This window comes from Lemur catta, chromosome 2 (genome assembly GCF_020740605.2).
Source record: "Lemur catta isolate mLemCat1 chromosome 2, mLemCat1.pri, whole genome shotgun sequence".
Lineage (NCBI taxonomy): Eukaryota > Metazoa > Chordata > Mammalia > Primates > Lemuridae > Lemur > Lemur catta.
This window is the reverse complement of record NC_059129.1, coordinates 23,915,878-23,942,390: the sequence shown is the minus strand read 5'-3', so window position 1 is coordinate 23,942,390 and position 26,513 is coordinate 23,915,878. Positions and strand designations below refer to the sequence as shown.

Below are 26,513 nucleotides of genomic sequence, written 5' to 3'. Positions count from 1 at the left end.
TTAATTAATTACCTTAGCGGCTAGTGATGTGCAATATCTTTTCATGTGGTTATTTGCTATCCATACATATATGCTCTTCAGTGAAATGTCCCTTAATGTCTTCTGACAATTTTCTAACTGAATCTTTTTTTGGTTGAGTTTTGAGAGTTCTTTATAAATCCTAGATATGAATGCTATGTCAGCTATGTGGTTTGCAAGTATTTTCTCCCAGTCTGTAGCTTGTCTTTTCGCCCTCTAACTGGGGGTTTTCACAGAGCAGAAGTTTTTAATTTTCATGATACAATATATCAGTTTTTTCCTTTTAAGAAAGTTTAGCCTTATTTTTGTTCTTTCTGTTGTTCCTTCTTCCTTCCTAATGTACCAAGATTCCTTTTGTCATCTCTTTTCTGTTTAGAAAACTTTGTAATTCTTTTAGGGTAAGTTTGCTGGTAATAAATTGTCTTAGTTTATTTGAAAATGTCTTGATATCCCCTTCATTTCTGAAGGATATTTTCCCTGGATATATTAATAGAATTTCAGAGTTCTTTTCTTTCAGCACTTGAAGAACATGCCATTTCCTTCTGCATCCTGGTTTCTGATGAGACATCCGCTGCCATTCAAATTGTTTTCCCCCCATGGGTAAGGTGTTGTTTCTCTCTCCCTGCTTTCGAGATTTTTTGCTTGTCTTTAGTTTTCAGAAGTTTGACTATGATGTGTCTCAGCGTGGATTTCTTTGGGTTTACCCTGTTTGGGATTTGCTTGATTTCTTGAATCTGCAGGCTTTTTCTTTTCCAAATGTTTAGCCATTACTTCTTTAAATACTTTTTCAGCCCCATCCTCTATCTTCTTTCATTCTGAGACATCTATGATGTGAATGTTCCATCTTCTGTTATAGTCTCCCATGTCCCTGAGGCTCTACTCATTTTTTCCCAAGTCTGTTTTCTCCCTATTGTTCAAATTGAGCAATATCTATTGTTTTATCTTCACTTTCACCTACTCTTTCCTCTGTCCTCTCCATTCTGCTGTTGAGCTCATCCATTGAGTTTTTCATTTCAGTCATCATATTTTTCAGTTCTAAAATTTCCACTTAGGTCTTCTTCATGTCTTCTATTTCTTTGCTAACACTTTGTATTTTTTCACTTGTTTCAAGTGTGCTACAATTGTTCAGAGAAGCATTTTTATGATGGCTGCTTTAAAATCTTGCCAGATAATTCTAACATCACTGTCATCTCAGGGCTGGTGTCTGTTGTCTTTTCTTATTTAAGGTGAGTTCTCCCGGTTCTTAAGTAATAAGTGATTTTCAATTGACACCTGGACATTTTGGGCCTCATGAGACTCTGGGTCTCATTTAATCATGTACATTGCAGGCGGAAATCCCAAAGTAGTTTTAAACACCTGATTTTCATGGACCACATACTATGTTTCAGAGCACACGTTAAGGTTTACTTACTAGTAAGGTTCTCCATTTTTCAAAAAAGTATCTTGCTCCTTTGGGCTTGCGCTTGCTTTTAACTCCTTCACTATTACTCTTGCTACACTAGTGCCTGTGTAAATCTCTCCAAGGAGGACCTAAAACCAAAGAACAATTTCTGTGTTACTTCCATTGAAACAGTAAAGAAGTACGTCTCATTTACCAGGTAATGGAATACAGGAAAACAAAACAACAAGTACATGGCCTTCTATTATTTTACATACTAACTCACAAAAAGCTTGCAAAACTCAAATATTTTTCTCCAGTAAAAGGGCCATGTTAAACCATTCATCAGATATTTGTAACTTTTATATATTTCTTTTCTATTTATTTTTAAATGCATTATACTTTTTATTTATTTATATTTGATTTATTGATTTATTTTAAAAAGTATTATACTTCATGGAAATTAACATGACTTGACAGAAGAGCAATTTATAAGTTCAATCCAAACACAACTCGAAGGTTCTCAAAAACACTTCAACTAAGTTTTTGTTAGTCTGCTACATGAGAAAATAAACTGACAAACAGCCAATGTATAAATAATCATACTGAAACTTAAAAATCCATGGTATTCCAATAATACCAGGCCTTTATCTTGTACCAAAACATCAGTCAAAATACATAGGAAAAACAGTCCACTGAAATTAATAGAATACAAGATGAGAATGAACTACCTACAAGGGAAGTATTAAATGTAACATAGGACAATGCCAAGGCATTCTAAAATATAACAGTTAAGATGAAAATGATGATAAAGTAAAGGTTTTTATTTAGAGAATAATGAAAACTAAAAGACTTCCTTTTAAAAATAGTTTTAAATATTTCTATAAAATAGATTAATTTCAGTGCCTTGAAAGTAGAGAGTAAGAACTTGAACACAATTCAATGTGTTTATCAGGAATATAAGGACAGAAAAATGAAGAGGACAAGAAATTCTGATAATTAATCATCTTCTTTGTTTCAAATAACCAGCTACACACATGACAAGAACAGCAATCATAAGCTATCAGTTTTTGAAAAGGGAAAGAGTAACCACAGTCAACTGTCACCACCTGGTTCAGCTTGTCCCCTTCTATCACTACCATACCTGCAGGGACAATTCATTCTACACCCTTACCTCTTAGCTCTTTTATTTCCTTCCAATCATCTCTACAATCTCAGCAACCAATTCCATGGGTCTATACCTAGCTAATAATTATCTTATTATTGAATTCTGACTTCTCTTTCTCTACCCTTTAGTTCCAGCGCACTTACTCCAACACTGGAACCCAACAAGTGTCCAATCTGCCCTCCCAATCTACTCACAGCACCATTTTCTCACACCAACCCCCTACCAGTCCTCACTACCTTCCTGGACCATCCTAGACCCCTGCTCCCTCCCTACCCTCTCTCTGAGGCACATCAGTCCAGCCAAACCCAGTGCTGGTTCAATTCAACTACCAGCCTGTAAAGAAGCACGCGCACACACACACAAAAGAGACCAGACAACCACAATGACTAGTCTCACTTTCAATTGGTGAGGGCCCTCAGCTCTCACCACTCCCCATTTCCCTAGCTGATAAACTTTCCCAGATGACTCTCTCACACCTTCTCTGGTTCAAACTTCTAACACATCTTTTTACTCCTCCCTTTCAAGTGAGGAACTGGCCTCCTATTCACTGAAGAACAATCAGAAGGGAACTTCCATCAAATCCACCTGCTCCTGTATCCCACATCCTTTGCTTTTGCTGCCATTTCAAGAGACGCTGCCTTTGCTCCTCAGACCAAGTCCTCTAGCTGCACTACTGACCCATCATCCCCTTGCGCACTAAGGACTTTGTTCCTGCAATTACCCCTGTCTCCTGCATTGTCAGTGCTTCCCCCTCTACATAGGAACATGTTGAAAGAGCTTCCCATCCTGTAAAAAAAAAAAAAACGCACATCAAAAAACCTTTCCTTGGCCCTGCAGAGGTTCCCAAACAGCTATTATTCCATTTCTCTGCTTCTCTTTTTCATTTGTTCGGTTTTTTTGAGATAGAGTCTGACTCTGTCACCCAGGTTGGAGTGGAGTGATGTGATCACAGCTCACTGTAACCTTGAACTCCTGGGCTCAACCAATCCTCCTGCCTTAGCGTCCCAAGCAGCTAAGACTACAGGGGCACACCACCACATCCAGCTAATTTTTCGTAGAGATGGGTTCTTGCTATTTTGCCCAGGCTGGCCTCAAACTCCTGGCCTCAAGGGATCCTCCTGTCTCTGTCTGTCACCTCTGCTTCCCTTTAGAGTAAAACTCCTCAAGAGAGTTGTCTAAATGCACTGTCTCCTCTTCCTCTCTTGAAGCCATTCTACACAAAGATGTGCCATCACCATTCCCCTATACAGCTTCCTTCAAGGGCACCAAGGAACTCAACGTGGCTGAATCCTAATTCTCCCAGTCTTCATCTTATTCAATTCCTAAGCCGCAGCATTTACAATTAATCTGCTTGGAATTCCTTCTTCACCCGACTTTCAGAACACACCTCTCTCCTGCACGTCTCCCTGCCCACTGGCTCTCCCTGACTGCACTGACCTGTCCCTGTGCAGAGCCTCCGGGACGAGTCCTTATACTCCCTGTCTTCTCCATCTTGAAACTCTGATTTCCTCTAGTCTCATGGCTCTAAACACCAGCTGTATACTCCGTGGCCTGGAACCTCTCTCTTTAACTCTGGATTTGCATTTCCAGTTGCCTACTTGGTAGCCCCACTTAAATGTCTGACAGCCACTCACACCTAATATAGCCGAAAGTGAACTCCTGACTTCCTCCTCCAAACCTGCTTCTCTTGTAGCCTTCTTTGCATTTCAGTTGACAGCAACTCCATTCTTCCATTTACTCAGGCCATCAACAGCCATCCTTGACTATTCCCTTCCTCTAGATTCCACATCTAATCCACACGAAGTCCTGCATTCTCTCATTTGAACGTCTATCTTGGGTCCCCCCAACTTCTCACCACCCCCACTGCTACCACCCAGGTTCAAGCCCGTCTGGATCTCTCCCTGGATGACTGCAGCAGCCCTCTCACCAACCTCCTGATTTCACCTTTCCCCCTACAACTGCCAGAGAGAGCCTTTTAAAGGTAACACAATCGTGTCACTCATCTCTCAACCAACAGAGTACTTCCTCATTTCACTCTGAGTAACAGTCTGCCTCTAGTGCATACAATATCTGCATCATCTGGCTCCCCTATACCTCTCTGAGCCCACCTCCTGCAACGGATTATTTACTGTCCAACTCTCCCAGCTAGGGATTTAAGCCTTGTGAATCGGGGAGTCTACTGGGTTTGCTGCTGCACTCCCTGCAGTCCTCTACATCCTACCGCTACCCTGAGAACAATGCCTAGGATGTAAAGGTTTTCCTAAACAGCTCACATTTGGTAACTAATAAAGGTTGGAAAACATTAAAGATACAGAACCAACAGACAGATCTGAACAGAAGCAGCAGCAGCATCGGATGAATGATGACAGAGCAAATATATCCTGCCATCTTAGGCCCCCTGTTGATGATGCAATCACCCCTCAATTAGGAACCTATTATAGAGAATGACTGCTACATGTGGGAAGACGTGTAAGATTATTCCTTCTGAACACTCTATGGGAAAAAGGTCAACAAAGCACTGTTACTACAGGCCACTTGACAGGCTATGAGAAACAGAGGTAGCTCTTCACCGTGGTCATTATATTAAGACTATATGTTTACAGTGCTAAACTGGTTTCAGTACTATAAAGGGAAGGGAAAAAGAAGAGGGGAAGGAGAGAAAAAGGAGAAGAAGTAAAAAGCAAATCATTTAACTTGAGGAGGACAAAAAGCTGCTAAAGTTCTGGTCTCTTTTCCCTTCTTAACTGTTCTTATGCCAACAATTAGAAAAGTCGCTATCAGCCGGGTATGGTGGCATGCACCTGTAGTCCTACCTACTCAGGAAGCTGAGGCAGGAGAACTGCCTTAAGTGACAGAGCAAGATCCTGTCTCTAAACAATGACCAAAAAGTCTCTAATATATTTAAAAAAAAAAAAAAAAAAAGACTTTTGCTATGATCTGAATGTTTGTGTTCCCCCAAAATTCATATGTTCAAACCTAACCACCAATGTCCTGGTGAGTCCCAGTCTTACTGTGAGACCAGAGCATGGAGCCATGGTGTGGGGGCCTAACCAATGTCGTGGTAAGAAGGTGGTCCTTAGGGAGGAATGCAATTAGTGTACTTATAAAAGAGGCTCCAGAGAGCTGCCTTTCCCATTCCACCATCTGAGGACATAGCAAGAAAGTGGCATCTAGGAAACAGAAAGCAGGTCTTTCACCAGACAGTGAATCTACTGGCACCTTGATGTGGGGCTTCACAGACTCCAGAACTGTGAGAAACAATTCCTGTTGTTTCTAAGCCAACCAGCTTATGGTACTTTGTTAACAGGAGCCTGAATGAACCAAGACAACCTTCTTGGAAAAAGTTACATACCCAGGAATGTTGAGGCTCACTATGGGGAAACTCAATTAGTACTACAGCATCTACAGAGAACATGAATTGTCTCACGGTACAGTTCTTAATTAGCTTTAAATTCTAAACAGTAAAATTAGGAGGCAAAAAAAAAAATCAAAGTGAAGAACATTTTACCTTTCCAAACCAGCCATTTCCAATTTCCTGTATGTAGTTTAGACTGTGGCGGGCAACTTGAGACTTCAACCCTTCTGTAGAGAAAAGAATATTAAAAATTAAATAAAAGTTTCTAACTAAAATAAATATTAAATACATAACCTATAAAGTACAAACACTAACAAATTTATCACTTGTGCCAATAAAGGTAGAAATAGACACATAAAACATCTCTTTCAAATTAACAATGCCAAAACAATTGCAGGTTTTAAAACTGACCGTATTTTTTTAATGAGTATCCTACCATGATCCTTTAATACCTTGTACTGTTTCGTTCTGGCCCAACTACTCTAACGTAACCACCACTCACCACTAAGACAGCCTTTACTTAGTTCTTATTTTTATGATCTCTCTTTAACAGCTCACCTGGATACAGGATTAGCCCTCCTAAACTATTCTCCCTTAATGTCTTAGGAACAGCTTTACTGAAGTATAATGGATGTATAATAAAATGCACATATTTAAAGTGTACAATTCGACACATTTTGATATATGTATGTACCTGTAAAACCACCACCAAAATAAAATGTTGAACATCTCTATCACCCCCAGAAGTTTTCTCACACCCCTCAGTAATCCCTCCTTCCTGTGCCCACCTCTAAACAAACATTCATTTGCACTATAATTCGCATTTTCTAAAATTTTATGCACCTGGAATCATATGGCATGTATTCTTTAATGATTTGGCTTATATCAATTATTTTAAGATTCAATCAAGTTTTTGTGTATACCAAGAGTCCATCCTTTTTTATCACTGAAGAGTTTTCCACTGAATGGATATACCAGAGTTCGTTTAGTTATCCACAGGTTGATGGGTATTTATGTTGTTTACAGGTTGGGGCTATCACAAATCAAGTTGCTATAAACATATGTTTACAAGTCTTTGTATGGACATATGCTTTCATTTCTCTTGGATAAATACCAAGGGATGAAATGGCTAGATCATATGGTAGGTGTACATTTAACTTTTTAAGAAGCTACCAATTGCTTCTCAGAACATGAGAGTTCCAGTTGCTCCAAATCTTTGCCATCACTTGGTATAGTCAATCTTTTCCATTTTAGCCATTGTAAAAGGTATACAAGCTTATTTTAGTTTTAATTTTCAGGTCCCTAATGATTCATGATATTGAGTGCCTTTTCACTTGCTTATTTGCCATCTATATATCTTCTGAGGTGACATATCTATGCAAATCTTTGCCTCATTTTTATTGGGTTGTTTTCTTACTGTTGAGTTTTGAAAGTTGCAAATATTTTCTCCCAGTCCATGGCTTGACTTTTCATTCTCTTAACAGTGTCTTTCAAAATGCAGATGTTTTTAATTTTGATAAAGTCTAATTTATCAATATTTCCTTTTGTGAATGATACTTTTGGTGTCATATCTAATAAATCTTTGCCTAACTTAAGATCACAAAGATTTTCTTCTACAAGCTTTACATTTAGGCTTATGATGCCTTTTGAGTTAATTTTTACATATAGTACAAGGTATGGATCAAGGTTCATTTGTTTGCCTATGAATATCCATTTGTTCCAGCACCATGTAATTGCACCTCTATCAAATGAATTGACCACAGAAGAGGTGACATCAGCGGAAACGGTGAAGTAAGGATCTCTGGGGGCTGTCCCTACCTAGAAACACTAAAAATCATTTCAAAAACTATCAATATCGGCCGGGCGCGGTGGCTCACGCCTGTAATCCTAGCTCTGGGAGGCCGAGGCGGGTGGATCGCTCGAGGTCAGGAGTTCGAGACCAGCCTGAGCAAGAGTGAGACCCCGTCTCTACTAAAAAAAAATAGAAAGAAATTATCTGGCCAACTAAAAATATATATACAAAAAAATTAGCCGGGCATGGTGGCTCATGCCTGTAGTCCCAGCTACTCGGGAGGCTGAGGCAGTAGGATCGCTTAAGCCCAGGAGTCTGAGGTTGCTGTGAGCTAGGCTGATGCCACGGCACTCACTCTAGCCCGGGCAACAAAGTGAGACTCTGTTTCAAAAAAAAAAAAAAAAAAAAAAAACTATCAATATCAACCTTATCAGAACTCTGGAAGATAGTCAAAGGTTTACAGTAACCAAAGTGAACCAGGAGAGAGTTCACTGGAACAGGGTTGAAGTTGTGGCTTTCACTTACCCTAAGCCCACTCCCACTACCCCAGTGCAGCAGCAGTCTAAGATGGCTTGTGTTCCCAGTGTGAGTACCAGTTTGAGAGGGAACAAAGTGGACCTTATTCCCAAATAACTGTGTTTGTTTTGACCTGACTAGGGTTTCCCTGAAGCAGTGGTCTCCAACCTTTTTGGCATCAGGGACAGGTTTCATGGAGGACAATTTTTCCACATACCAAGTGTGGGGTGGGGGAGATGGTTTCCAACAAATTCTCATAAGGAGCGTGCAACCTAGATTCCTCTTGTGCACAGTTTATAGTAGGGTCCACGCTCCTATGCGAATCTAATGCTGCTGATGATCTGACAGGAGGCAGAGCTCAGGCAGCAATGCGAGCAATGGGGAGTGGCTGTAAATACAGTGAAGCTTCACTAGCTCACCCACCAGTCACCTCTTACTGTGCAGCCAGTTCCTAACAGGCCGCGGACCCGTACCCATCCACAGCCTGGAGGTTGGGGATCACAGCACTGAAGGACTGCCACAGTGGCTTCTCTTTGTTTCACCTAACTCAAAACTCTATCAGGGCCGGGCGCGGTGGCTCACGCTTGTAATCCTAGCACTCTGGGAGGCCGAGGCGGGTGGATCACTTGAGGTCAGGAGTTCTAGACCAGCCTGAGCAAGAGCGAGACCCCGTCTCTACTAAAAATAGAAAGAAATTAGCTGGACAACTAAAATATATATAGAAAAAATTAGCCGGGCATGGTGGCGCATGCCTGTAGTCCCAGCTACTCAGGAGGCTGAGGCAGTAGGATCGCTTAAGTCCAGGAGTTTGAGGTTGCTGTGAGCTAGGCTGACGCCATGGCACTCACTCTAGCCAGGGCAACAAAGTGACACTCTGTCTCAAAAAAAAAAAAAAAAAAAAACTCTATCAGGACACAGTGGTCACATGTTCCTTGAAAACAACAAAAGTCAAATGAACAAGCCGCTGCTGCCTGGGGCAAAAAGTAACAGTTGAGGCAAACAATACATATGCTAAAAGCTTTGGCAGAAAAGCTGGGGAGTGAGATTTTGGGGGAGAAAAGGGACTTTGAAACACTACTATGTGTGGGGGGAACCTGGATACCCATGTGCATGCTCAGGCAAGGGTATGTGCTCAGAAAGACTTGAGAAGAACATAAGCTTTCACCTCTGGCTAGTCTTTAGGCTCAGGAAGTAAAGGTTAAGGCAGAGTTGTAAACAGCCTGTCTAAGTGATGAAGGAGTGTCCTAACACACAGGGCCAATCTGTAAAGGCCTAGAGAGTATTTTTCTTTCTTTTCTATGACTTCTTTTTTGTAAATATTATTCAAAATGTCAGTTTTCAACAAAAAAATTATGAAGCATGCAAACAAACAATAAAGTATAGCCCATTCACAGGTAAAAAAGGAATGAACAGAAACCATCTCTGAGAAAACAGACATTGGATTTATTAGACGAGACCTTAAGTCAACTCTCTTAAATTATGTTCCAAGAGCTAAAGGAAAAAACATGGACAAAGAATTAAAGGAAACCAGGAGAATGATGTCCTACCAAATAGAGAAAATCAATAAAGAGATAGGAATTATAAAAAGAAACAGAATTCTGGAGCTGAAAAGTACAGTAAGTGAAATGAAAAATTCACTAGAGAGGTTCAAAAAAAAACTTAAGCAGACACATTCAATGAACTTGAAGATAAGTTAAATGAAATTATCCAGTCTGAGAAGTAGAAAGGAAAAAGAATGAAGAAAAATGAAGAGAGCCTAAGGAAGCTGTGGGACACCATCAAATGAACCAATATACACATAATAGGAGCTCCAGAAAGAGAAAAAGACACAGAAAAAATATTTGAAGACATAAAGGTAGAAAATGCTCCAAATCTGTTAAAAGACATGAATCTACACATCCAGAAAGCTCAAAAATCTCTAAGTAGGATAAACTCAAAGAGATCCATCCACACTCAGACACATTATAATCAAACTATAGAAAACCAAAGATACAGAATCTTAAAAGCAACTCATCACATACAAGTGATCCTCAATAAAATTAACAGCCAATTACTCATCAGAAACCATGGAGGCCAGAAGGCAGTGAGATATATATAAAGCACTGAAAGAAAATTTCTGGGAACCAGGAATTCTATATCTGGCAAAATTATCTTTCAAAAATGAAGGTGAAATCAAGATATTCTGAGATAAACAAATGTTTAGAGAGTATGCTGCCAGTAGCAGTATACTTGCCCTACAACAAATGTTAAAGGCGAAAATAAAAGCACAGAAATAAAGGACACTAAACAGTAACTTGAAGCCATCTGAAGAAATGAAGATCTCCAGTAAAGGTAACTACATAGGTAAATATAAAAACCAATATTATTGTATTATTGGTATATAGCTCCTCTTTTTATTGTCATGATTTAAAAGACAAACACATAAAAAATTATAAATCTACATTAATGGGCACAAAATATATAAAGATGTAATTTGTGACAACTTAAAGGGAAAGGACTGAGCCATATAAGAGCAAAGTTTTTGCATGCCATTAAAGTTAAGCTGATATCAATTCAAACTCAACTGAGATCAATTTAGGATGTTAATTGTAAACTTAATGGTAATCACTAAGAAAATATCTTAAGAATATCATCAAAAGAGAATGAGAAAATCAAAATGGTATGTAAAAAAAAAAAAAAACCTATCAAAATCCCAAAGGCCTATTTTGCAGAAATAGAAAAACTGATCCTCAAATTCACATGGAATTGTAAAGGATCCCAAATAGCCAAAAGAATCTTGAAAAAGCAAAAGTCAGAAGACTCACACATCTTGATTCAAAACTCAGTACAAAACAGAAGCTACAGTAATCAAAACAGTGTGGTACTAGCATAAAGACAGACATATAGATAAATGGAATACAACTGAGAGTCCAGAAAAACACTCAAACAAATACAGTAAACTGATTTTCAAAAGGGGTGCCAAGACAAGTCAATGGGGAAAGAACAGTCTCTTCAAACACTGTCACTGAGACAACTGGATAAGCACATGTAAAAGCATTAAGGTGGGCCTTTAACTCAAATCATATTAAAAAATTAACTCAAAATGGGTCAAAGAGCTAAATTTAAGACTTAAAATTATAAAACTCATAGAAGAAAACATACAGGCAAATCTTTATGATTTTGGATTTGGTGATAGTTTCTTAAATATGACACCAAAAGCACAAGCAACAAAAGAACAGATAAACTGGACTTCATCAAAATTAAAAACTTATGTTTCAAAGGACACTTAGGGAGTGAAAGAGAGTATACAGAATGCAAAAACAATCTGTAATTCATGTTATAATTAAGAGAGTGGTGCTGGGACAAAAAACAGACAAATCAACTAATGAAAGAGAAAAGAAAGCCTAAAACAGCCCCACGCATACACACAGAAGCAGCAAGAAAAGGAAAGACCAATGAATGAATGAAGCTGAAAAAATATATCAATTTACAAAGGAAAACAACTTGAATTTCCTCATACTCAAAAATCAACTCAAGATGAGTTATAGATTTAAATGTCAAAGCAAAATCTTAAAACATTAAAAAAAAAAGAGAGGTTATTTTGATCATAGAATGAGGAAGGATTTCTTAAGACAAAATGTTTTCACTCTAAAAAATTTTGACTTAAATTTCAAACTCTTAGACTGTTAAGTTGGCTATATTAAAATTAGGAACTTTGTGCATCAAAAACATCCTTCTTTGTGTATGTGTGATTGATTTTTTTTTTTTAGTGTATCATTTTGATTCCCTCTTCATTTCCTTTTCTGTATATTTTTAGTGTCTACCATGGCAATTACGGCTAGGGTCCTAAACTTATAACAATCTAATTTGAATTGATACCAGTTTAGCTTCAAAAGCAATAGCATATGCCATTTAATACCCAACTGACAGGAATATAAATTGGCACAACTTCTGTGAAGGGTAAGCCAACAATAACCATCAAAATTATAAACACATACATCCACTCTTTGACCCAGTTTTAAAAATTTATTCTACAAATATATAAGCACAACAACAATGTCCAAAACAAACACAAGCTTCATTTGTACTAGCATAAGATTAGAAACAACGCAAATATTCAACAAGAGACTGCTTAAATAAATTGTGCTAAATCCATACAATATACATAGTATGAACCTATAAGCAAGAATAAATAGGTTCTTTTTATTGATATGGAAAGATCTCTGAGGTATACTGATAAGTGAAAAAAGCAAGATACAGACTAATGTATTTACCATGACACCTCTGAGTCAAAAAGTGGGAGGGCCTATGCATATATGTGGGCAGGGGGTATGTAGCTATCTCTGTACCTTCCTCTCAATTTTGCTGTGAACCTAAAACTGCTCTACAAAAATAAATCTTTTAAAAATTAAAAAATTAAATTTTAAAAAGGTAGGGATATTTGTATCAACAAACTCTAGAAAGATGTACAAGAAACCAAGAACCAAGAAGAGGAGTTGTTACCTAAGGAGGGTAGAGGTGGAAAATGAGGTCAGATTCACATATTAGAGGGAGACGTTTCATTATATATACTTTATGTTTTGGTTTTTGAACTAAGTGACTATGTTATTTATTCAAAAAAAAATAAAATACATTTTAAAAAGAGAAAAAAGAAAAAAACTGGTAGAATTTTCTTTCTAGGCTCCTGAATATGTGGCATACCTTTCTCACGTAACATACCACAAATATCTTTCATAGTCAAATACAATTCACCTTCATCTTTTCATAGGAACACATAATACTCCACTTTATGGATTTACTGTAATTTAACAAATCACATATTGACAGACATTTAATCTGGTTCGGTTTTACACTGCTCAACAAAGCTGCGGTAAATTCCTTTTACATATACATTTGTATATTTAACCAATTAGTTCCTGAAGATAAATGACTAAAAGTGGAATTGCTAGATCAAGAGTAAACAGATTTCACATTATGACACATACTGTCAGGCTGCCCCTCCAGAAAGAATGTCTTCATCAGCTCATAGCTATACTAAGAGCCAGTACAGGTTCCCTCTACAAACACCCACCAGTCACTACCTAGTGCTGTTTCTCTTCATCTTTGTCTGTTATCAGCTTACTTAGTATGCATTTCTTTAATTAACATTTTTTTAAATAGAGATGGGGTCTAGCTATATTGACCAGGCTGGTCTTGAACTCCTGGCCTCAAACAATCCTCCCACCTCAGTCTCCTGAAGTGCTGGGTATATGAGCTACCGCACCCGGCCCACATTTGTTTAATTAATAATGAGGTTCTTACGTTTATTGGCCATTTGATTTCTCTCCGTGAGTTTCTTCTTTCACGTCCTCAGCTTATTTTTTCTAGTGATCTGTTATTCTTTTTCTTACATAATTGTTTGTACTCTTATACATAACCATTTTAAATCCTGTCTGTACTTCATAAATATTTTTGCTACTATATACAAATTTGTGTATAGTGTCTTTTTCCATATACAATATTTCATTTTATAAATCAGATGTGGCAATATTTTCTTTTATGGCTTCTAATTTGGTGCTTTGCTTGGAAAGGCCTCTTACATCCCAAGATGATAAAAAACATTCTGTAAGTATTCTATGCAGAGAAATTTAAAATGATTTCTTCCTATTAAGAGGGATTTTAAAACAGAGGGCTTCAGTAAAACAGAAAGGGGGGGATATGTATAAACAAAATTAGGATGGCTGCCCAGATTCCTAGAATTTCTCTCCCGCCCACATTTGACTGTGTTCCTGTCCATCTCCAGTAGATCTTGAAGAGAAGCTGTCAGGCTCTTATCTGTTCCTACCTTCGTACCTACCATGATGGCTCCATATCACATGATTTGGTGAGACCAACCAGAATGCCTCTCCAAGGCTTTTCTTTCTGGTCCAAGGAGACAGAAGCTCCTTTTCCTCTCTGTTTGTAAAACTACAAGGATATGGACCTGGAATTGCTAGCAGCCATCCTCCTACTGAGGAGAGAAGCTGTCCGAGAGATTAAGCAAAATACACCTTAATTACAAATATTTAAATGAAATGCACCAGCTGTGTCATATTTCATCTGACTTTTTCTTGTAGTCATGCATACCTACAGTGATATAATCATCTCTTGGGTTTATTCTGCCCTAAACATAGCCCGCAGTGCATGTAGGACCACAAAAGGCAGTCCTAGCACCTACAGACTTAAACAACCACCTTGTATTAGTCTTAGATTAGAAAACCCTATTTCTTGAACCACAAGTAATATTTTATTTTGAACAAGAAATCAATACCTAATCAAACCTATCTTAAGAAGCTTATGAAAAGTAAATCTGATTAACCTATCCCTCCCTCCCCAAATGGAGGACATCCCAGTAAGAAGATAGCACTGTGCTACTCAGCACGACTAGCAGGATCCAGAACCAGTAAAGAAACCAGCTACCAAAACAGAGCCCAGGAGCTCTGTGTCCAAGTACTCAATTTCAATGAATCAAGACGACCAGTTTTATTCTTATACCAGGCCTATGGTCCAGAAAGGAAAAGACTCAGCTTTTGCAGGAATACAATGGGCCTGACCACTAGAATCCAGCTTCACCAGGAGCAGAGGGAAGAGAACCAAGCAAAGGAGGGGATGGACAGGCCAATATTCTATGATAGCAAGGTTCCCATTCTCACTTCTCAGAACAATTCATGGAAATATGACATTAGCATGGAAGGTCTTACCTACAGAAGGCTGGAATTGTGATGGAGCTGGTAGTGAAATATTTGGTACTGAAAGTGTGAAGACCTCTGCTGGAGATTGGACAGAGGGAGTATCTTCTGCTGGTGGTGTGAAATCTATCTCATCATCAAAATTATCTTCAAATTCCTAAATTAAAAGAGAGTAAGTATTAAAAACCACTGGCTAACACTTAAGATAGAGACACATTCACTCATTTAGAATTTGCCGTAGTTTTTTTATTCCAATTTGTACATGAACAAGAAAAAGGCATATGTAATGTTCTCCAACTCCAAACAGCACAATAAATAAGATTTGAAAATAAATTACATACATTTTATGTAACTTTTAAAACTGATGGCTTGAAGTACAAAATTTTCTAAAATAACCAAGGAAGTTAACATGGAAATACTCTTCTAAGCTGAAAAGTTTACTTTACTACAGTTTAAGCAATTCTTAAAATTATTCAGTTTCACAAATCTCTTTGCATATTCAATCAAAACAAATTCATTTTGTTTTTAAACTGTGTATGTATTTCCAATTGCAATGTGATTTCTACCAAAATAAAGACAGTTAAAAGACTCAAAAGATATTTTTAAGAGAGCCCTATTTCTCTAGAAAGAGTAACAATGAAAACATTACGAAACTGGGTAGAAAAATCATCAGGGTCTGACCCACAGAGGTCAGTGGTAAAACCATGTAGCACGTAAGTGGAATTAGCATACAATAATGTCTGGTTTTCTAAAGATGACAACTTTAAAAGTGTGGACATACCAATAAGGCTGTGGAAAACTTTTAAATGACTGTGCCGCAGAAAGTTATTCCAACTCATCCTTTCATCACTCTAGTGAGTTGGGTGTACCTTGATGTCCATGTTAATTTACCATAGATACAGCCAATTATCAAGTCATTCATTCGGATAATGAACAAGTATTTATCCCTCCAGGCACCATAACAGAAGCTGGGAACAGATCAGTGAACAAGACCAATTTCCATTCCTCTATGAATATCCTTCCTTTCATTTTTCTTTTCTACCACCTTCCCTTAGCCCCCACTCGATACAAGGAAGAAACTGAAAGTTATGAAAGTAGATTTCTCTAACATTTATGTTTACATATGCATGTGAGAAGACATTATTCTCACATATGTTCTCAAATGCATTAAAGGACATTATGGCTATTTGTATCAAGGGGGCAGGGAGCAGGAAAAATAAGGTACTGTAACTTTACTTCTGAGCTGAAAAAATTCTTTGATTTTCCTTTTTGGACATTCCTAAAGGTTCTCTCATTAAAAAGACTTTCTCTATCACTCCTATCTTAAAAATAATGTACTCAAAACTTGGCAGCAGCATGACATACCATTAGGTATACCAGTAGATGATTTTAAAGACTCGGACAGGTAATAGAGTATAATAATAAGAAAAATAAGATAAGACTGGGTCACTTTTAAAGTTATCCCAGCGGCTACCTCGATGAACTTGGGCAAGTCGCTTACTTCAGCAGACTGTAGCTTCCTGGTCTATAAAATGACGCCCACAGGACCATGAACTCTGAAATTGCATAGCTCTAAGTCTAAAAGGAAACCAACAAATCACAGATGGTAAAACTCTTATTTAGTCATATAGATTCTAGAGCTGGAGAGGGTCCTGTAACACATCATGTCCCCTGCATCAGAATCACCTGAGGAAGCCTGACAACAATACAGATTCCTACGTCCTGCCTTGAATCTGCATCATAATAAACTCCCTCATTTGATACTGAGATTCAAAAGGGTTAGAACAATCTAAGGCAAGAATGAGGTATCATGAAATGTGAGCTAGAGACTGGATTTCAGTATCAACAACACTGATCAGACTTCATCTTTGTCCCGAAATGGCCAGGTTTCTGTGCAAAGTCCCTCAGCAAGACCGATAGTCAGGGGACACAGCCAGTCTACCTACAACTGTGACCCTGTAGTGCAGTCATTAAGTTCCCGCAGAAGTACCTGTACAGATTCTAAGGCCTAGGCGCTGATGCTGTGAATAAAGCCCTACAGGTTTCAGGCAAAATCTTCTAAAGAAAAAGACATATGTTAGTGAGACTTTTCCTACCGCCTTCCTCTGTCCTCAGCCTTCTGTGTGCTGAGCTGTGAGAACAGCCCATCTCCTGTCTCCTCAGAGCTGCCACCACACTCAAGGTAAAGAGAACACACTATAAAAACAAGTATGAGGCTCTAGAAATCAGGTCCCCGTGAAGGTTTTAGCTAGGAGACAACTTTCTTTTTTTCCCAATTTGAACCAGTGGCCCTCGGGACTCCTGGGCCAGGTCTAGTTACAGGACCATTTTCTCTGCATGCATGCATTCCTTCTTTTTTTTTTTTTTTTTCCATGTGTTCCTCCTTAACAAGTAATTACTGAGCCCTAATACATGCCAGCAGGCAAAGAGCAAGTTCTAGCACAGGATTTCCCGGCTGGTTTACTGGTAGATTCCACTCACAGCTGCTACACCGCCAGCCCTTCTCTCCTATCCCCAGGCCAGGATTTTACAATAGGCAACATTCTTCTCCCCTTTAGGGAAGTGGAGGTTTCCATGTTCTTCCTCATACACAAACACATTGGGGGATCCTTTTGTCTCAGTAATATTAATAACCACAAATTCGCCAGCCTAGAAAAGTTTGGAAAAAAAAGAAAACAACAACACAAAACCAGCCTGCTCTTTCTCATAGGTCTGTGGCAAGTGAATTCAATCATCTTGCTTTATTCCTCACTTAACAAAAACTTAAACTCACCACAGACAAGTAGTCACTGTCAATGATGTCCTAAGGCAGGGTCAGCAAACTACAGCCATGGGCCAAAACCAAACTGCCTACTTTTGTAAATAAAGTTTTATTGGCACAAAACCATGACTACTTGCTAACACAGTACCTATCACTGATGTAGCCCTACAATGGCAGACTCGAAGTTCAGCTGCTGTGACAAAGACTGTCTTGCCCACGGTATGTACTATTCACTGTGGCAGAAACTACTTACTGGCTCTTACTGAAAAAGTTTGCCGACCCTGCTCCCAAGGGACTGTAATATGCAGCCATTCTATTGATAAACACATTAGAAGATGATTTTAAATGTTCCTACCATCTGTGCTCACCTTAAAGTCTATTTCTGGGTCCTTACAGCAGGATACACAGTTTGCAATTAACACAATTAATATCATGAAACTGCACACAGATAGGATCACAAAAGATGAGGAAACTTCTGCAGCAGGTGCCTCCCCTGGAAAGAGAGATAATAATATTAAAAACATGTACACTCCAAAATCAACTTTAATTAGTGAACCAATATATCTTCCTCTGGATACAAATGGGACCAAGGGTTAATAAAATAACACTCCAGATAAAACTGATGACGAATCCAAGGTAAGTTTATTTTAAAATAATTTAAGATTTACAGAAGAGTTGCAAAGCCAATACAGAGAGTTCCCATATACCCTTCACCCAGCTTCCACTAATGTTAACAGCTTACAATATCACCGTACATTTGTCAAAACTAGGACAATAACATGGGCACAATACTATTAACTGAACTTCAGATTTGTTTAGATTTTACTATCTTCTCCACTGAAGTCCTTCTCCTTTTCCAGCATTCAACCCAGACTACCAAGGCTGCATTTAATCACCATGTCTCCTCCCATCTCTGTCTGTTTCTCAGTCTTTCCTTGTGTTTCACAACTTTGAGGTATTCTGTGGAATGTCCCTCAATCTGGGTTGCCTGAGGTCTTCTCAGGATTAGACCAAGGTGATAGGTATTTGGGAAGAACCTAGAATACTGCCAGGGTAGATTGCCCTCCTCCTTGCATCACATCAGGGAACGTGACTTATTCCCGGTGACCTTTGATCACACAGTCCAGGTGGCTCTGGCCAGGCCTCACCATCACAAAGTTGCCACCTTCCCATCACATGTTCTATCCCTCAAGAGCAAGGCACAAAGTCCGTGCACACTCACAGGGAAGGGAAGTAAGCTGTACTTTCTGGGGGAAGGAGTACAAAAGAGTTTGTAGAGACATGTTAAAAACACTACAACAATTAATACATATTTGGGGGGAGATACTCCGAGGCTACACAAATGCCCTGTTTCTCCTTAAAGTTTTGCACACCCACTTTTGCATTTGACAGTGCATCTTACCTACAGCAATTAATACTGTGATGTCTTAATGGTGATTTTCTATTTCTCTTTTTCCCTATATTCATTATTTAGAATTCTTCTGTGAGGAAGATTTGTCCCTTTTCCTCCACACTTATTTTATTCTGTCATTTATATAGTTATGGACTCATGGATATTTATCTGGGTTATAATCCAATACCATCATAACTTATTTTGTGGCTCAAATGGTTCCAGCTTTTCCACTGGGAGCTTTTTCAAGTTGGCTACTGGATCCTTTTGATACACTCCATCCATTTCCTTGTTCTCTAACACTTCCTTACTTTCTGGCACTACAGGAAGCTCCAGGTTCCTCTTATATTTTCCCTACCCTGACTCTAGATTCAGCCATTTCTCCAGGGAGCTCTGGTCATGAAAGGAGCTCTTCTTAACAGGGGGAGGGAGTGTCTGCAAACCACCAGCCTGTGGCCTGCTGTTGCTCAGAGAGACCTCCCCAGCTAAGAATGCTTTGCTTTTCCCATCCCTATCTAGAGTATAAAGATTTTTACACCTAGTTTTCAGCATGGACTTAGTTATCCAGAAAACATCTTACTTTGAATATTTTCTTTGTTAGAGCAAACTGTTAAGTCTCAGCTACTGGGGTTTTACTAAGAAATACACTTTTCCTGAAAATCCTCCCCTATGGCTAAGTGTTCAAATGCACCAAAGGGAAGGCAGAGAGACAAGTTAATAATGCCACATTTTTTTTTAAGTGAAGTTATAGTACTTGAAGAAAAGAAAAACTCACCCAAAGTCCTATGTGAGCAAAACACATTCTTGAAGTTTATTCTAAAATAAACTTCAGTGAAGATCAGAGAAGTCTAAAATGAACTGCAAAGAGGACTAAGTTCTTTTTCAATAACAAAAGGTCCCTTTGTGAAAGCAATGCTGAAACACCATTGTTACAAGTGGGGTTGCTCTGGTCAAAGCCTTCCTTAAGTCTGTGCTACAGAACAAAATAGTTGTTGTCAAGAATCTGCAAGGTCTAAATCATCAAAGTCCAAAGCAGACCTCCAAGCATTTAACACAGGAGGTAACTTGGTGATTCTTCTCAAAACCAATCTGGAGGAAGTCAACCTTCTCTGGGAACAAGATATTCCCTAACAACAGCATACATTTGGCACTGGCATACATTTGGAAAAGTAAACTGAGGAGCCTGAGGCACTGACAGCCAATTTTCTGTGAAGGAAGACCAAGAGAGATCATCTTCTTCTCTTCCTCCTTGCAGCTAGCCATTCTCTCACCCAGTTCGGCCTGTGCTTCCCCACTGGTATTTATTTATTCTTAATAACTTTGCCTCACTCCCCTGACTCACATAATAAAAATTAAATATGACTCCTGAGGATTATATAGCAAAGCACTTTCACACACACTGTATTATATTGATTTTTAAGACACAGTGTGTCCAACTCATCTCTGAATTTCAGGTGCATCTCACACTTGAAACCAAGTTAGTTTAAAATTGGCATCATTTCTCCTTTTTAATGGTTCAAATATTAGGGTGTGACTTATAATTAATCTTATCTGAGATTTGATAAAATACGGTGTTAATTCACTTGATCATCATAACATGTCTGCTCCACGTCACAGATGAAGAAGATATAAGATATGCCCATGAACCCACAATGGGAAAGTGGCATGCCAGACTAAGGGTTCAGGGGTTCTGAGTGCAAGCCCCTACTCTTTCCTTGAAACCACACTGCTCGGCCTCAATATGGTTAACTTTTAACACTTAAAAACAGCCTAGTGTACTTTGAACTCAAGTCTATCACTGTTAATTAAGGAAGTTCATACTTCTGGGACTCTCCAAACTCCAAAAGCTGATATAAAATTACTTTTTCCTCTCCTTCACCCATAGTTGTTTACCATCACACACTACCCATTTGTTGTAAAATTAGATTAGGACTGCCTAAAGGCCAGCCCATTATCTGATTCATGAAACTGTCCCTAGAGTCATTAGGTGGGTGTGAAAAGCAACACCCATGTTAGAAACAACACATTGTGCCAAGCTGTGCCTTACCTTTATACCATGCTTATTTCTATTACAAGACTGCAGTGGGCACTTGCTCTTTCTACGCCGATTTTCTCAATGTCTAACAGATCCATTAAAAGGACTCCACAAATTACTGCCTGAGAAATTTACTAGGTAGCCTCAAGTAGGCATTTTTATAGTTACCACTTTTAAAAACTTTATTTACTATAATCTTCTTTTCATCAGTCCAAAGTACTATGCTTTAAATATACGAATAAAGGAAAAACTCCCATAAAATGAGGAAATCAAACCATAGGCTGAAGGTGAGATGGGTTTGCACAGACCACAGAGAGGAAGTAAATTCTAGACGTGAGGAACCACAACTAAAATCCCCATGCCCCAGTGGTCAAACTAGAAACCAAGCCCCAAGAAGGTTCCTGCTTGTAACTGTTCAGCTGTTAGAACACGATGAAGAAAAGCAGTTTTCCTTTAACATTCTCAGTCTACAGCACTGAGAAAGGAATAAATCAAACCAATCATCTGTCAAAGAAAAACATCAAGAACAACAGGAGTGTGGCCATATTTAGGCAACTTTACCAACTACAAACCAAGAACAAGGGCAATTAGGGGCTTGGGGTACTTGGAATGCCTCCCCAAGACACTGACTAAAACTACTTGGTATCTCTACAGCACATTCTGTGAGTTTTCATTTTATAGTTTTCAAAGCATTTTAATAGCTATGTAGCACTTGATTTAATAAGCAGAAAGGTTGAGAAACGCTAAGAGGTAAGTACATATTATCTGTTTTAGAGACAGGTAATTTGGAGAATGCAATTTCTTAGCAATGACTCAGAGTAAGTCAGGAGTACTACCTGACTATTAATTCAACCATTATAACTCTAGCCGAATTATCTGATTCATGATCTCTAGAACCTCAAGTGGAACTTGAACCATATGTAATTAACTAAAGAGGTACCTATGAATCCATTTTTGGATTAAATAAAAATTTGTAAAGGCCCACAGATAAGAAATGATGATCAATGTCTAGATCCATTAGGGATTACAAAATGCTGACATTCTAATTGTGTCATTCCTTCTTCACTTACTAGCTAATAGACTTTTATAAAGAGAAATTTCCTCATATAAACTATTTGATAACCCATTGGGGTTCAAGTCATAAAGGCAAGGTAGGCTGGATACTTACATCTTTCTCTTTTAGTTTTTTAAAAAATGGGTTGGTTTGTTCACTAGCATTCTCTGGCAGTCACCAGTTAGGACAGCTGCTGTTCTTCTGTGGTATCATTATGAACTAATGGATTTAGACTACCTGGCCTGTTTCTATCCGTTGTGGTTATTCTTACTGACACTCACATCGTCCGCCCTTTAGCCAGGAGGACCTTCAAAGAGGTTTGCTCCCCAGTCCTGCAACAGGGCCCAGACGTCTTGGATTTCCTTCTTGTTTCCTGGTGTGTTCCACGCTCTTCCCCCCACCCTGTGCCCTCCTGCTTCAGTCCTCATATCAATCATTTCCCCAAGAGTCTTGGTTTTTCTTAAAGTGAACTGCTCATTTAAAGACCCCAGTTTCAGGGAGTAGAGCCACTTATTCACCGCTGGTGTTACAACCACTTTAGAAAACAATCTGGCACCGTTTTGTAACACTTTGGCATTGCTGTGGTCTAAGCAGTTTCCTTCCTAGGTAGATACCTTAGCATAGGGATCAGGAAACTATGGTCTGTGGGTGAAATCCTGCCCATGGTTTGTTTTTGTATGGCCTGAAAGCTAAGAATAGTTAAGAATTTACATTTTTAAACAGCTGTTTTAAAAAACCCCAGAAGAACAATGTTTCATGACACACAAAATTTATAGCTATAGCTAATAATGCAAAAAGACATTATGTGTCCCCTGATGGAAAAACACATCACCACCTATGACATAATACTGCCCAAAACAAACACAAAATATAAAATCTGAATCTAACCAAGCCTCTCAACCAAATACCAAGGTACAGAAACACTGAGAATAGCAGAACATGTGAAATACCACCACAAGAACGTAATCAGCAAAATACAGGCTATGAAAAACACTTGGGGGAAAAAAACTGATAAACTGTAAAAAGAAAGACAAGAGATTAAGAAATGGGGTAGGGGGCCACGAACACTAAAACAGACTTAAAAGACATACCAACCTTTGCAGTGTATGGATGTTATTTGAATCACGATTCAAACTATTAAAATTATGACGTCTGAAACAAATGGAAATGTGAACACTGAATAACGGACCATATTAAGAAGTATGATTCATTTCTCCTAAGAGAGAGAATGGTAATGTGGTTATGGTTTTTAAAGTAGTCCTTATCTTTTAGAGAGAGTGACCTACTTTTAAGTGATGTCTGGAATTTGCTTCAAAATAGTATGAGGGGTGGAGGGAGTGGGCTGGAGCAGTATGAAAAAAGGCCATAAGCTGATGATTATTCAGGCTGCGTGAAAGGTGCATGGGAATTCACTGTAGTATCTATCTAGTCATGCAAAGGCTTGAGGATTTCCATTTATTAAATAATTTTTCCCATCCATTAAAGAAAAAGTTTAAATAGAAAAAAAAAGCAGATGTAATAATTTACAACCTATATTCCTGCCTACTCTTGATACATGCATCAGTTTGCCAGAGCTGCTGTAACAAAGTTCCACAAGCAAGGTGGCTTACACATCCAAAATTCATTATCTCACAGTTTTGGCTACAAGTCCAAGATCAAGGTGTCAGCAGGGCTGGTTCTTCCCGAGGGCCGTGACAGAAGAATTCGTTCCAGGCCTCTCTCCTTGCTTCTGGTGGATGCTGCCTTTTCTCTGTGTTTTTTCATCAACCTCCTCCCTCCATGTGCCTCTGTATCCAGATTTCCCATTTTTATAAGGACAGCAGTCATACTGGATTAGGGCCCACCCTAATGACCTCATTTTACCTTGATCACCCCTGTAATGACCCTCTCTCCAAACAAGGTCACATTCTGAAGTACTGGGGGTCATGGTTTCAACAAATGAATCCCGGGAGAACACAATTCAATCCATCTCTAGGATACATGTTTAAGTGAAAACAAGAAAAGACCAAAAACAGACAAGGTAGAGAACAGCAGGTTATCTCCCTGTAGGTAACTATTTGGCAGCAGCAATTACCAACAGGGAGGGTGGCGGGAACAAAGGCAGGAGGTACTCTATCCATTGATGTTTTTTTATTTTTGTGCCATGGCCTTCTCACTATCCTTAGCCTAATGTCCAAACTCCGTAACAAGGCTCACAGCATCCTTCATTGTCTGGCTACCATTTACCTCTCCAACTCTGACTACCACCACTCTTCCCTAACTGTACCACGAGCTATGATGGCCCTCTCTCAGTCCTTCCAGATAGATCTTCAGTCACTCAGTCTTGTATTCTCCCTTACCAAGAAACTCTACACCCCCCATTCATCCTCACCAATCGGATCTCGGCTTGGAAACTGTCCTTGAGGTCCCACAGTTAGAGTCCCTGTCTTCGGACCCACAGTTACCCTGAATTTCCCCATGGAATCTATCACTCTATTTTTTTTTTTTTTTTTTTTTGAGACTGTGTCACCCAGGTTAGAGCACAGTGGCATCATAGCTCACTGCAGCCTCAAATTGCTGGGCTCAAGTGATCCTCCTGCCTCAACCTCCCGAGTAGCTGGGACTACAGGCGTGCCACCACGCCCAGCTAATTTTTCTATTTTTTGTAGAGACAGGGTCTCGCTCTTGCTCAGGCTGGTCTTGAACTCCTGGCTTCAAGCAATCCTCTCACCTTGGCCTCCCAAAGTGCTGGTACTATAGGCATGAGCCACCACACCCAGCCGATCACTCTATATCTTAAATGCCCATATGCCTTCCTCACAAGACTGCAAGCTAAATGGGGTCATGGCCCAGGCTTGCATAATCCCCCAGTGACCCCCAGTGCCTGGCATTCAGTTAGAAGTCGGCAATGGGGAGTGGGAGGGAAGGAAAGAGAGACAAAGGGAGAGAGACAGCAATGAAGGGGCATGAGCATGGATTAGAACAAGCAAGATGCAGAAAAGAACAGAGAGAAAGAAACCCATCACTCACCTACTGGGTAACAGAATAAACTTGTTTTCGGGGCCAAACAAATAAGATTATAAAAGAAGCATTCCTCCAATGATTTTATGCTCTTACTTGTTGAGGATCTTTCACTACTAACATACACTATATTGGGGCAGTTAATCACTTATTCCCCGGGTCTCCAAGAACTCCCACAAATCATTACCCATTTTGCAATTCCTGTTTAGCAGTATAACTACTGGGTTATTTTCTTTAAAAATTAGGTTTTCTTAAAAAGTGGATATTCCCCAACTTACATTCTCCTGTGATAACATATTTAACACATTTATCGACAGGCTCCTTTGCTGGTTAGCCAAGGCCTTTGGGCCTAGACTCTGACATTTGTTTAAGGAAAAAAAAAAAAAAGAATGTCAATCGATGCTAAGATGTGACTCTAAATTTTAGTATTAATTTAAGTGTTACATTTTAGCTTTAAGTTTTAGTCTGAACGCCATATGTATTATGTTAGCTGGGGCTGTCAAAACAGAATGCCAAAGACTAGGTGGCTTACACACAGAAATTTATTTTCTCACAGTTTTGGAAACTAGAAGTCCAAGATTAAGGTGTCAGCAGGTTTAGTTTCTCCTGAGGCCTCTCTCCTTGGCTTGCAGATGGCCACCTTCTTTCTCACTGTGGTCTTTTCTCTGTGTGCACATGCATCTCTGGTGTCTCTGTGTTGTCCAAATGTCCCTATCTTATAAGGACACCAGTCAAAATGGATTAGGGGCCACCCTTATGACTTCATTTTAACCTATTTACCTCTCTGAAGGCCCTGTCTCCAAACACACAGACTGAGTTACGGAGGCAGAGAAGCACAATTCAGCCCATAGCGCTGTGTAAATTTAAGAACACCATCCCCACTGGTAAGGGGTCCATCCTTGACAGCTCAGGAATGGGTATATCCTGCCTTGGGAAAGAACTGTGTCTGGCAAAGCAAGTGTAAAGCGAGAGTCAGGCACATGTACAACTTGTCTGTTTTCCAAAAACTCTCACCTTAGGGAATTTGCAGGAGGGAATTATGTACCTACCTGAGATTTATTAATAAAACTGGCGGATAGTGGGTGGGCTAGACAAAGGAAAGTCAGCAGAACTGAGGGAAGCTAAGGACTAGCAATCTTCCAAACCGGCCCTGACATAAAGTCCATCTCTAAAACATACAGTTTGGGCCTCTTTTTTTTTTTTTAAATAAGCAGTAAGTCCACCTTCCTCTTCCGATACCCTGACAAGTAGCTTTGTATCCCAGAGACTTAGTGAAACAAATCATCATCCTACTACTTGGGGATAAAAATTTGGGCAATCACTGCACATCACACATTTTTATTTAACATCTCAAAATCAC

General features: G+C 39.1%; 1 protein-coding gene across 2 annotated transcripts in view; it reads right to left on the bottom strand.

Annotated features, from left to right (window-relative positions):
- LMTK2 (lemur tyrosine kinase 2) overlaps positions 1-26,513 on the bottom strand; it is a 93,856-nt gene that overhangs the window by 52,360 nt on the left and 14,983 nt on the right. For both annotated transcript variants that reach the window (XM_045541317.1, XM_045541318.1), the window contains exons 2-5: positions 18,043-18,167; positions 14,926-15,070; positions 6,073-6,146; positions 1,430-1,548 (exon numbers count right to left, since the gene is read on the bottom strand). In XM_045541317.1, the coding sequence (XP_045397273.1) occupies positions 1,430-1,548; positions 6,073-6,146; positions 14,926-15,070; positions 18,043-18,167 (463 nt within the window). The remainder of the gene's footprint in view (positions 1-1,429; positions 1,549-6,072; positions 6,147-14,925; positions 15,071-18,042; positions 18,168-26,513) is intronic.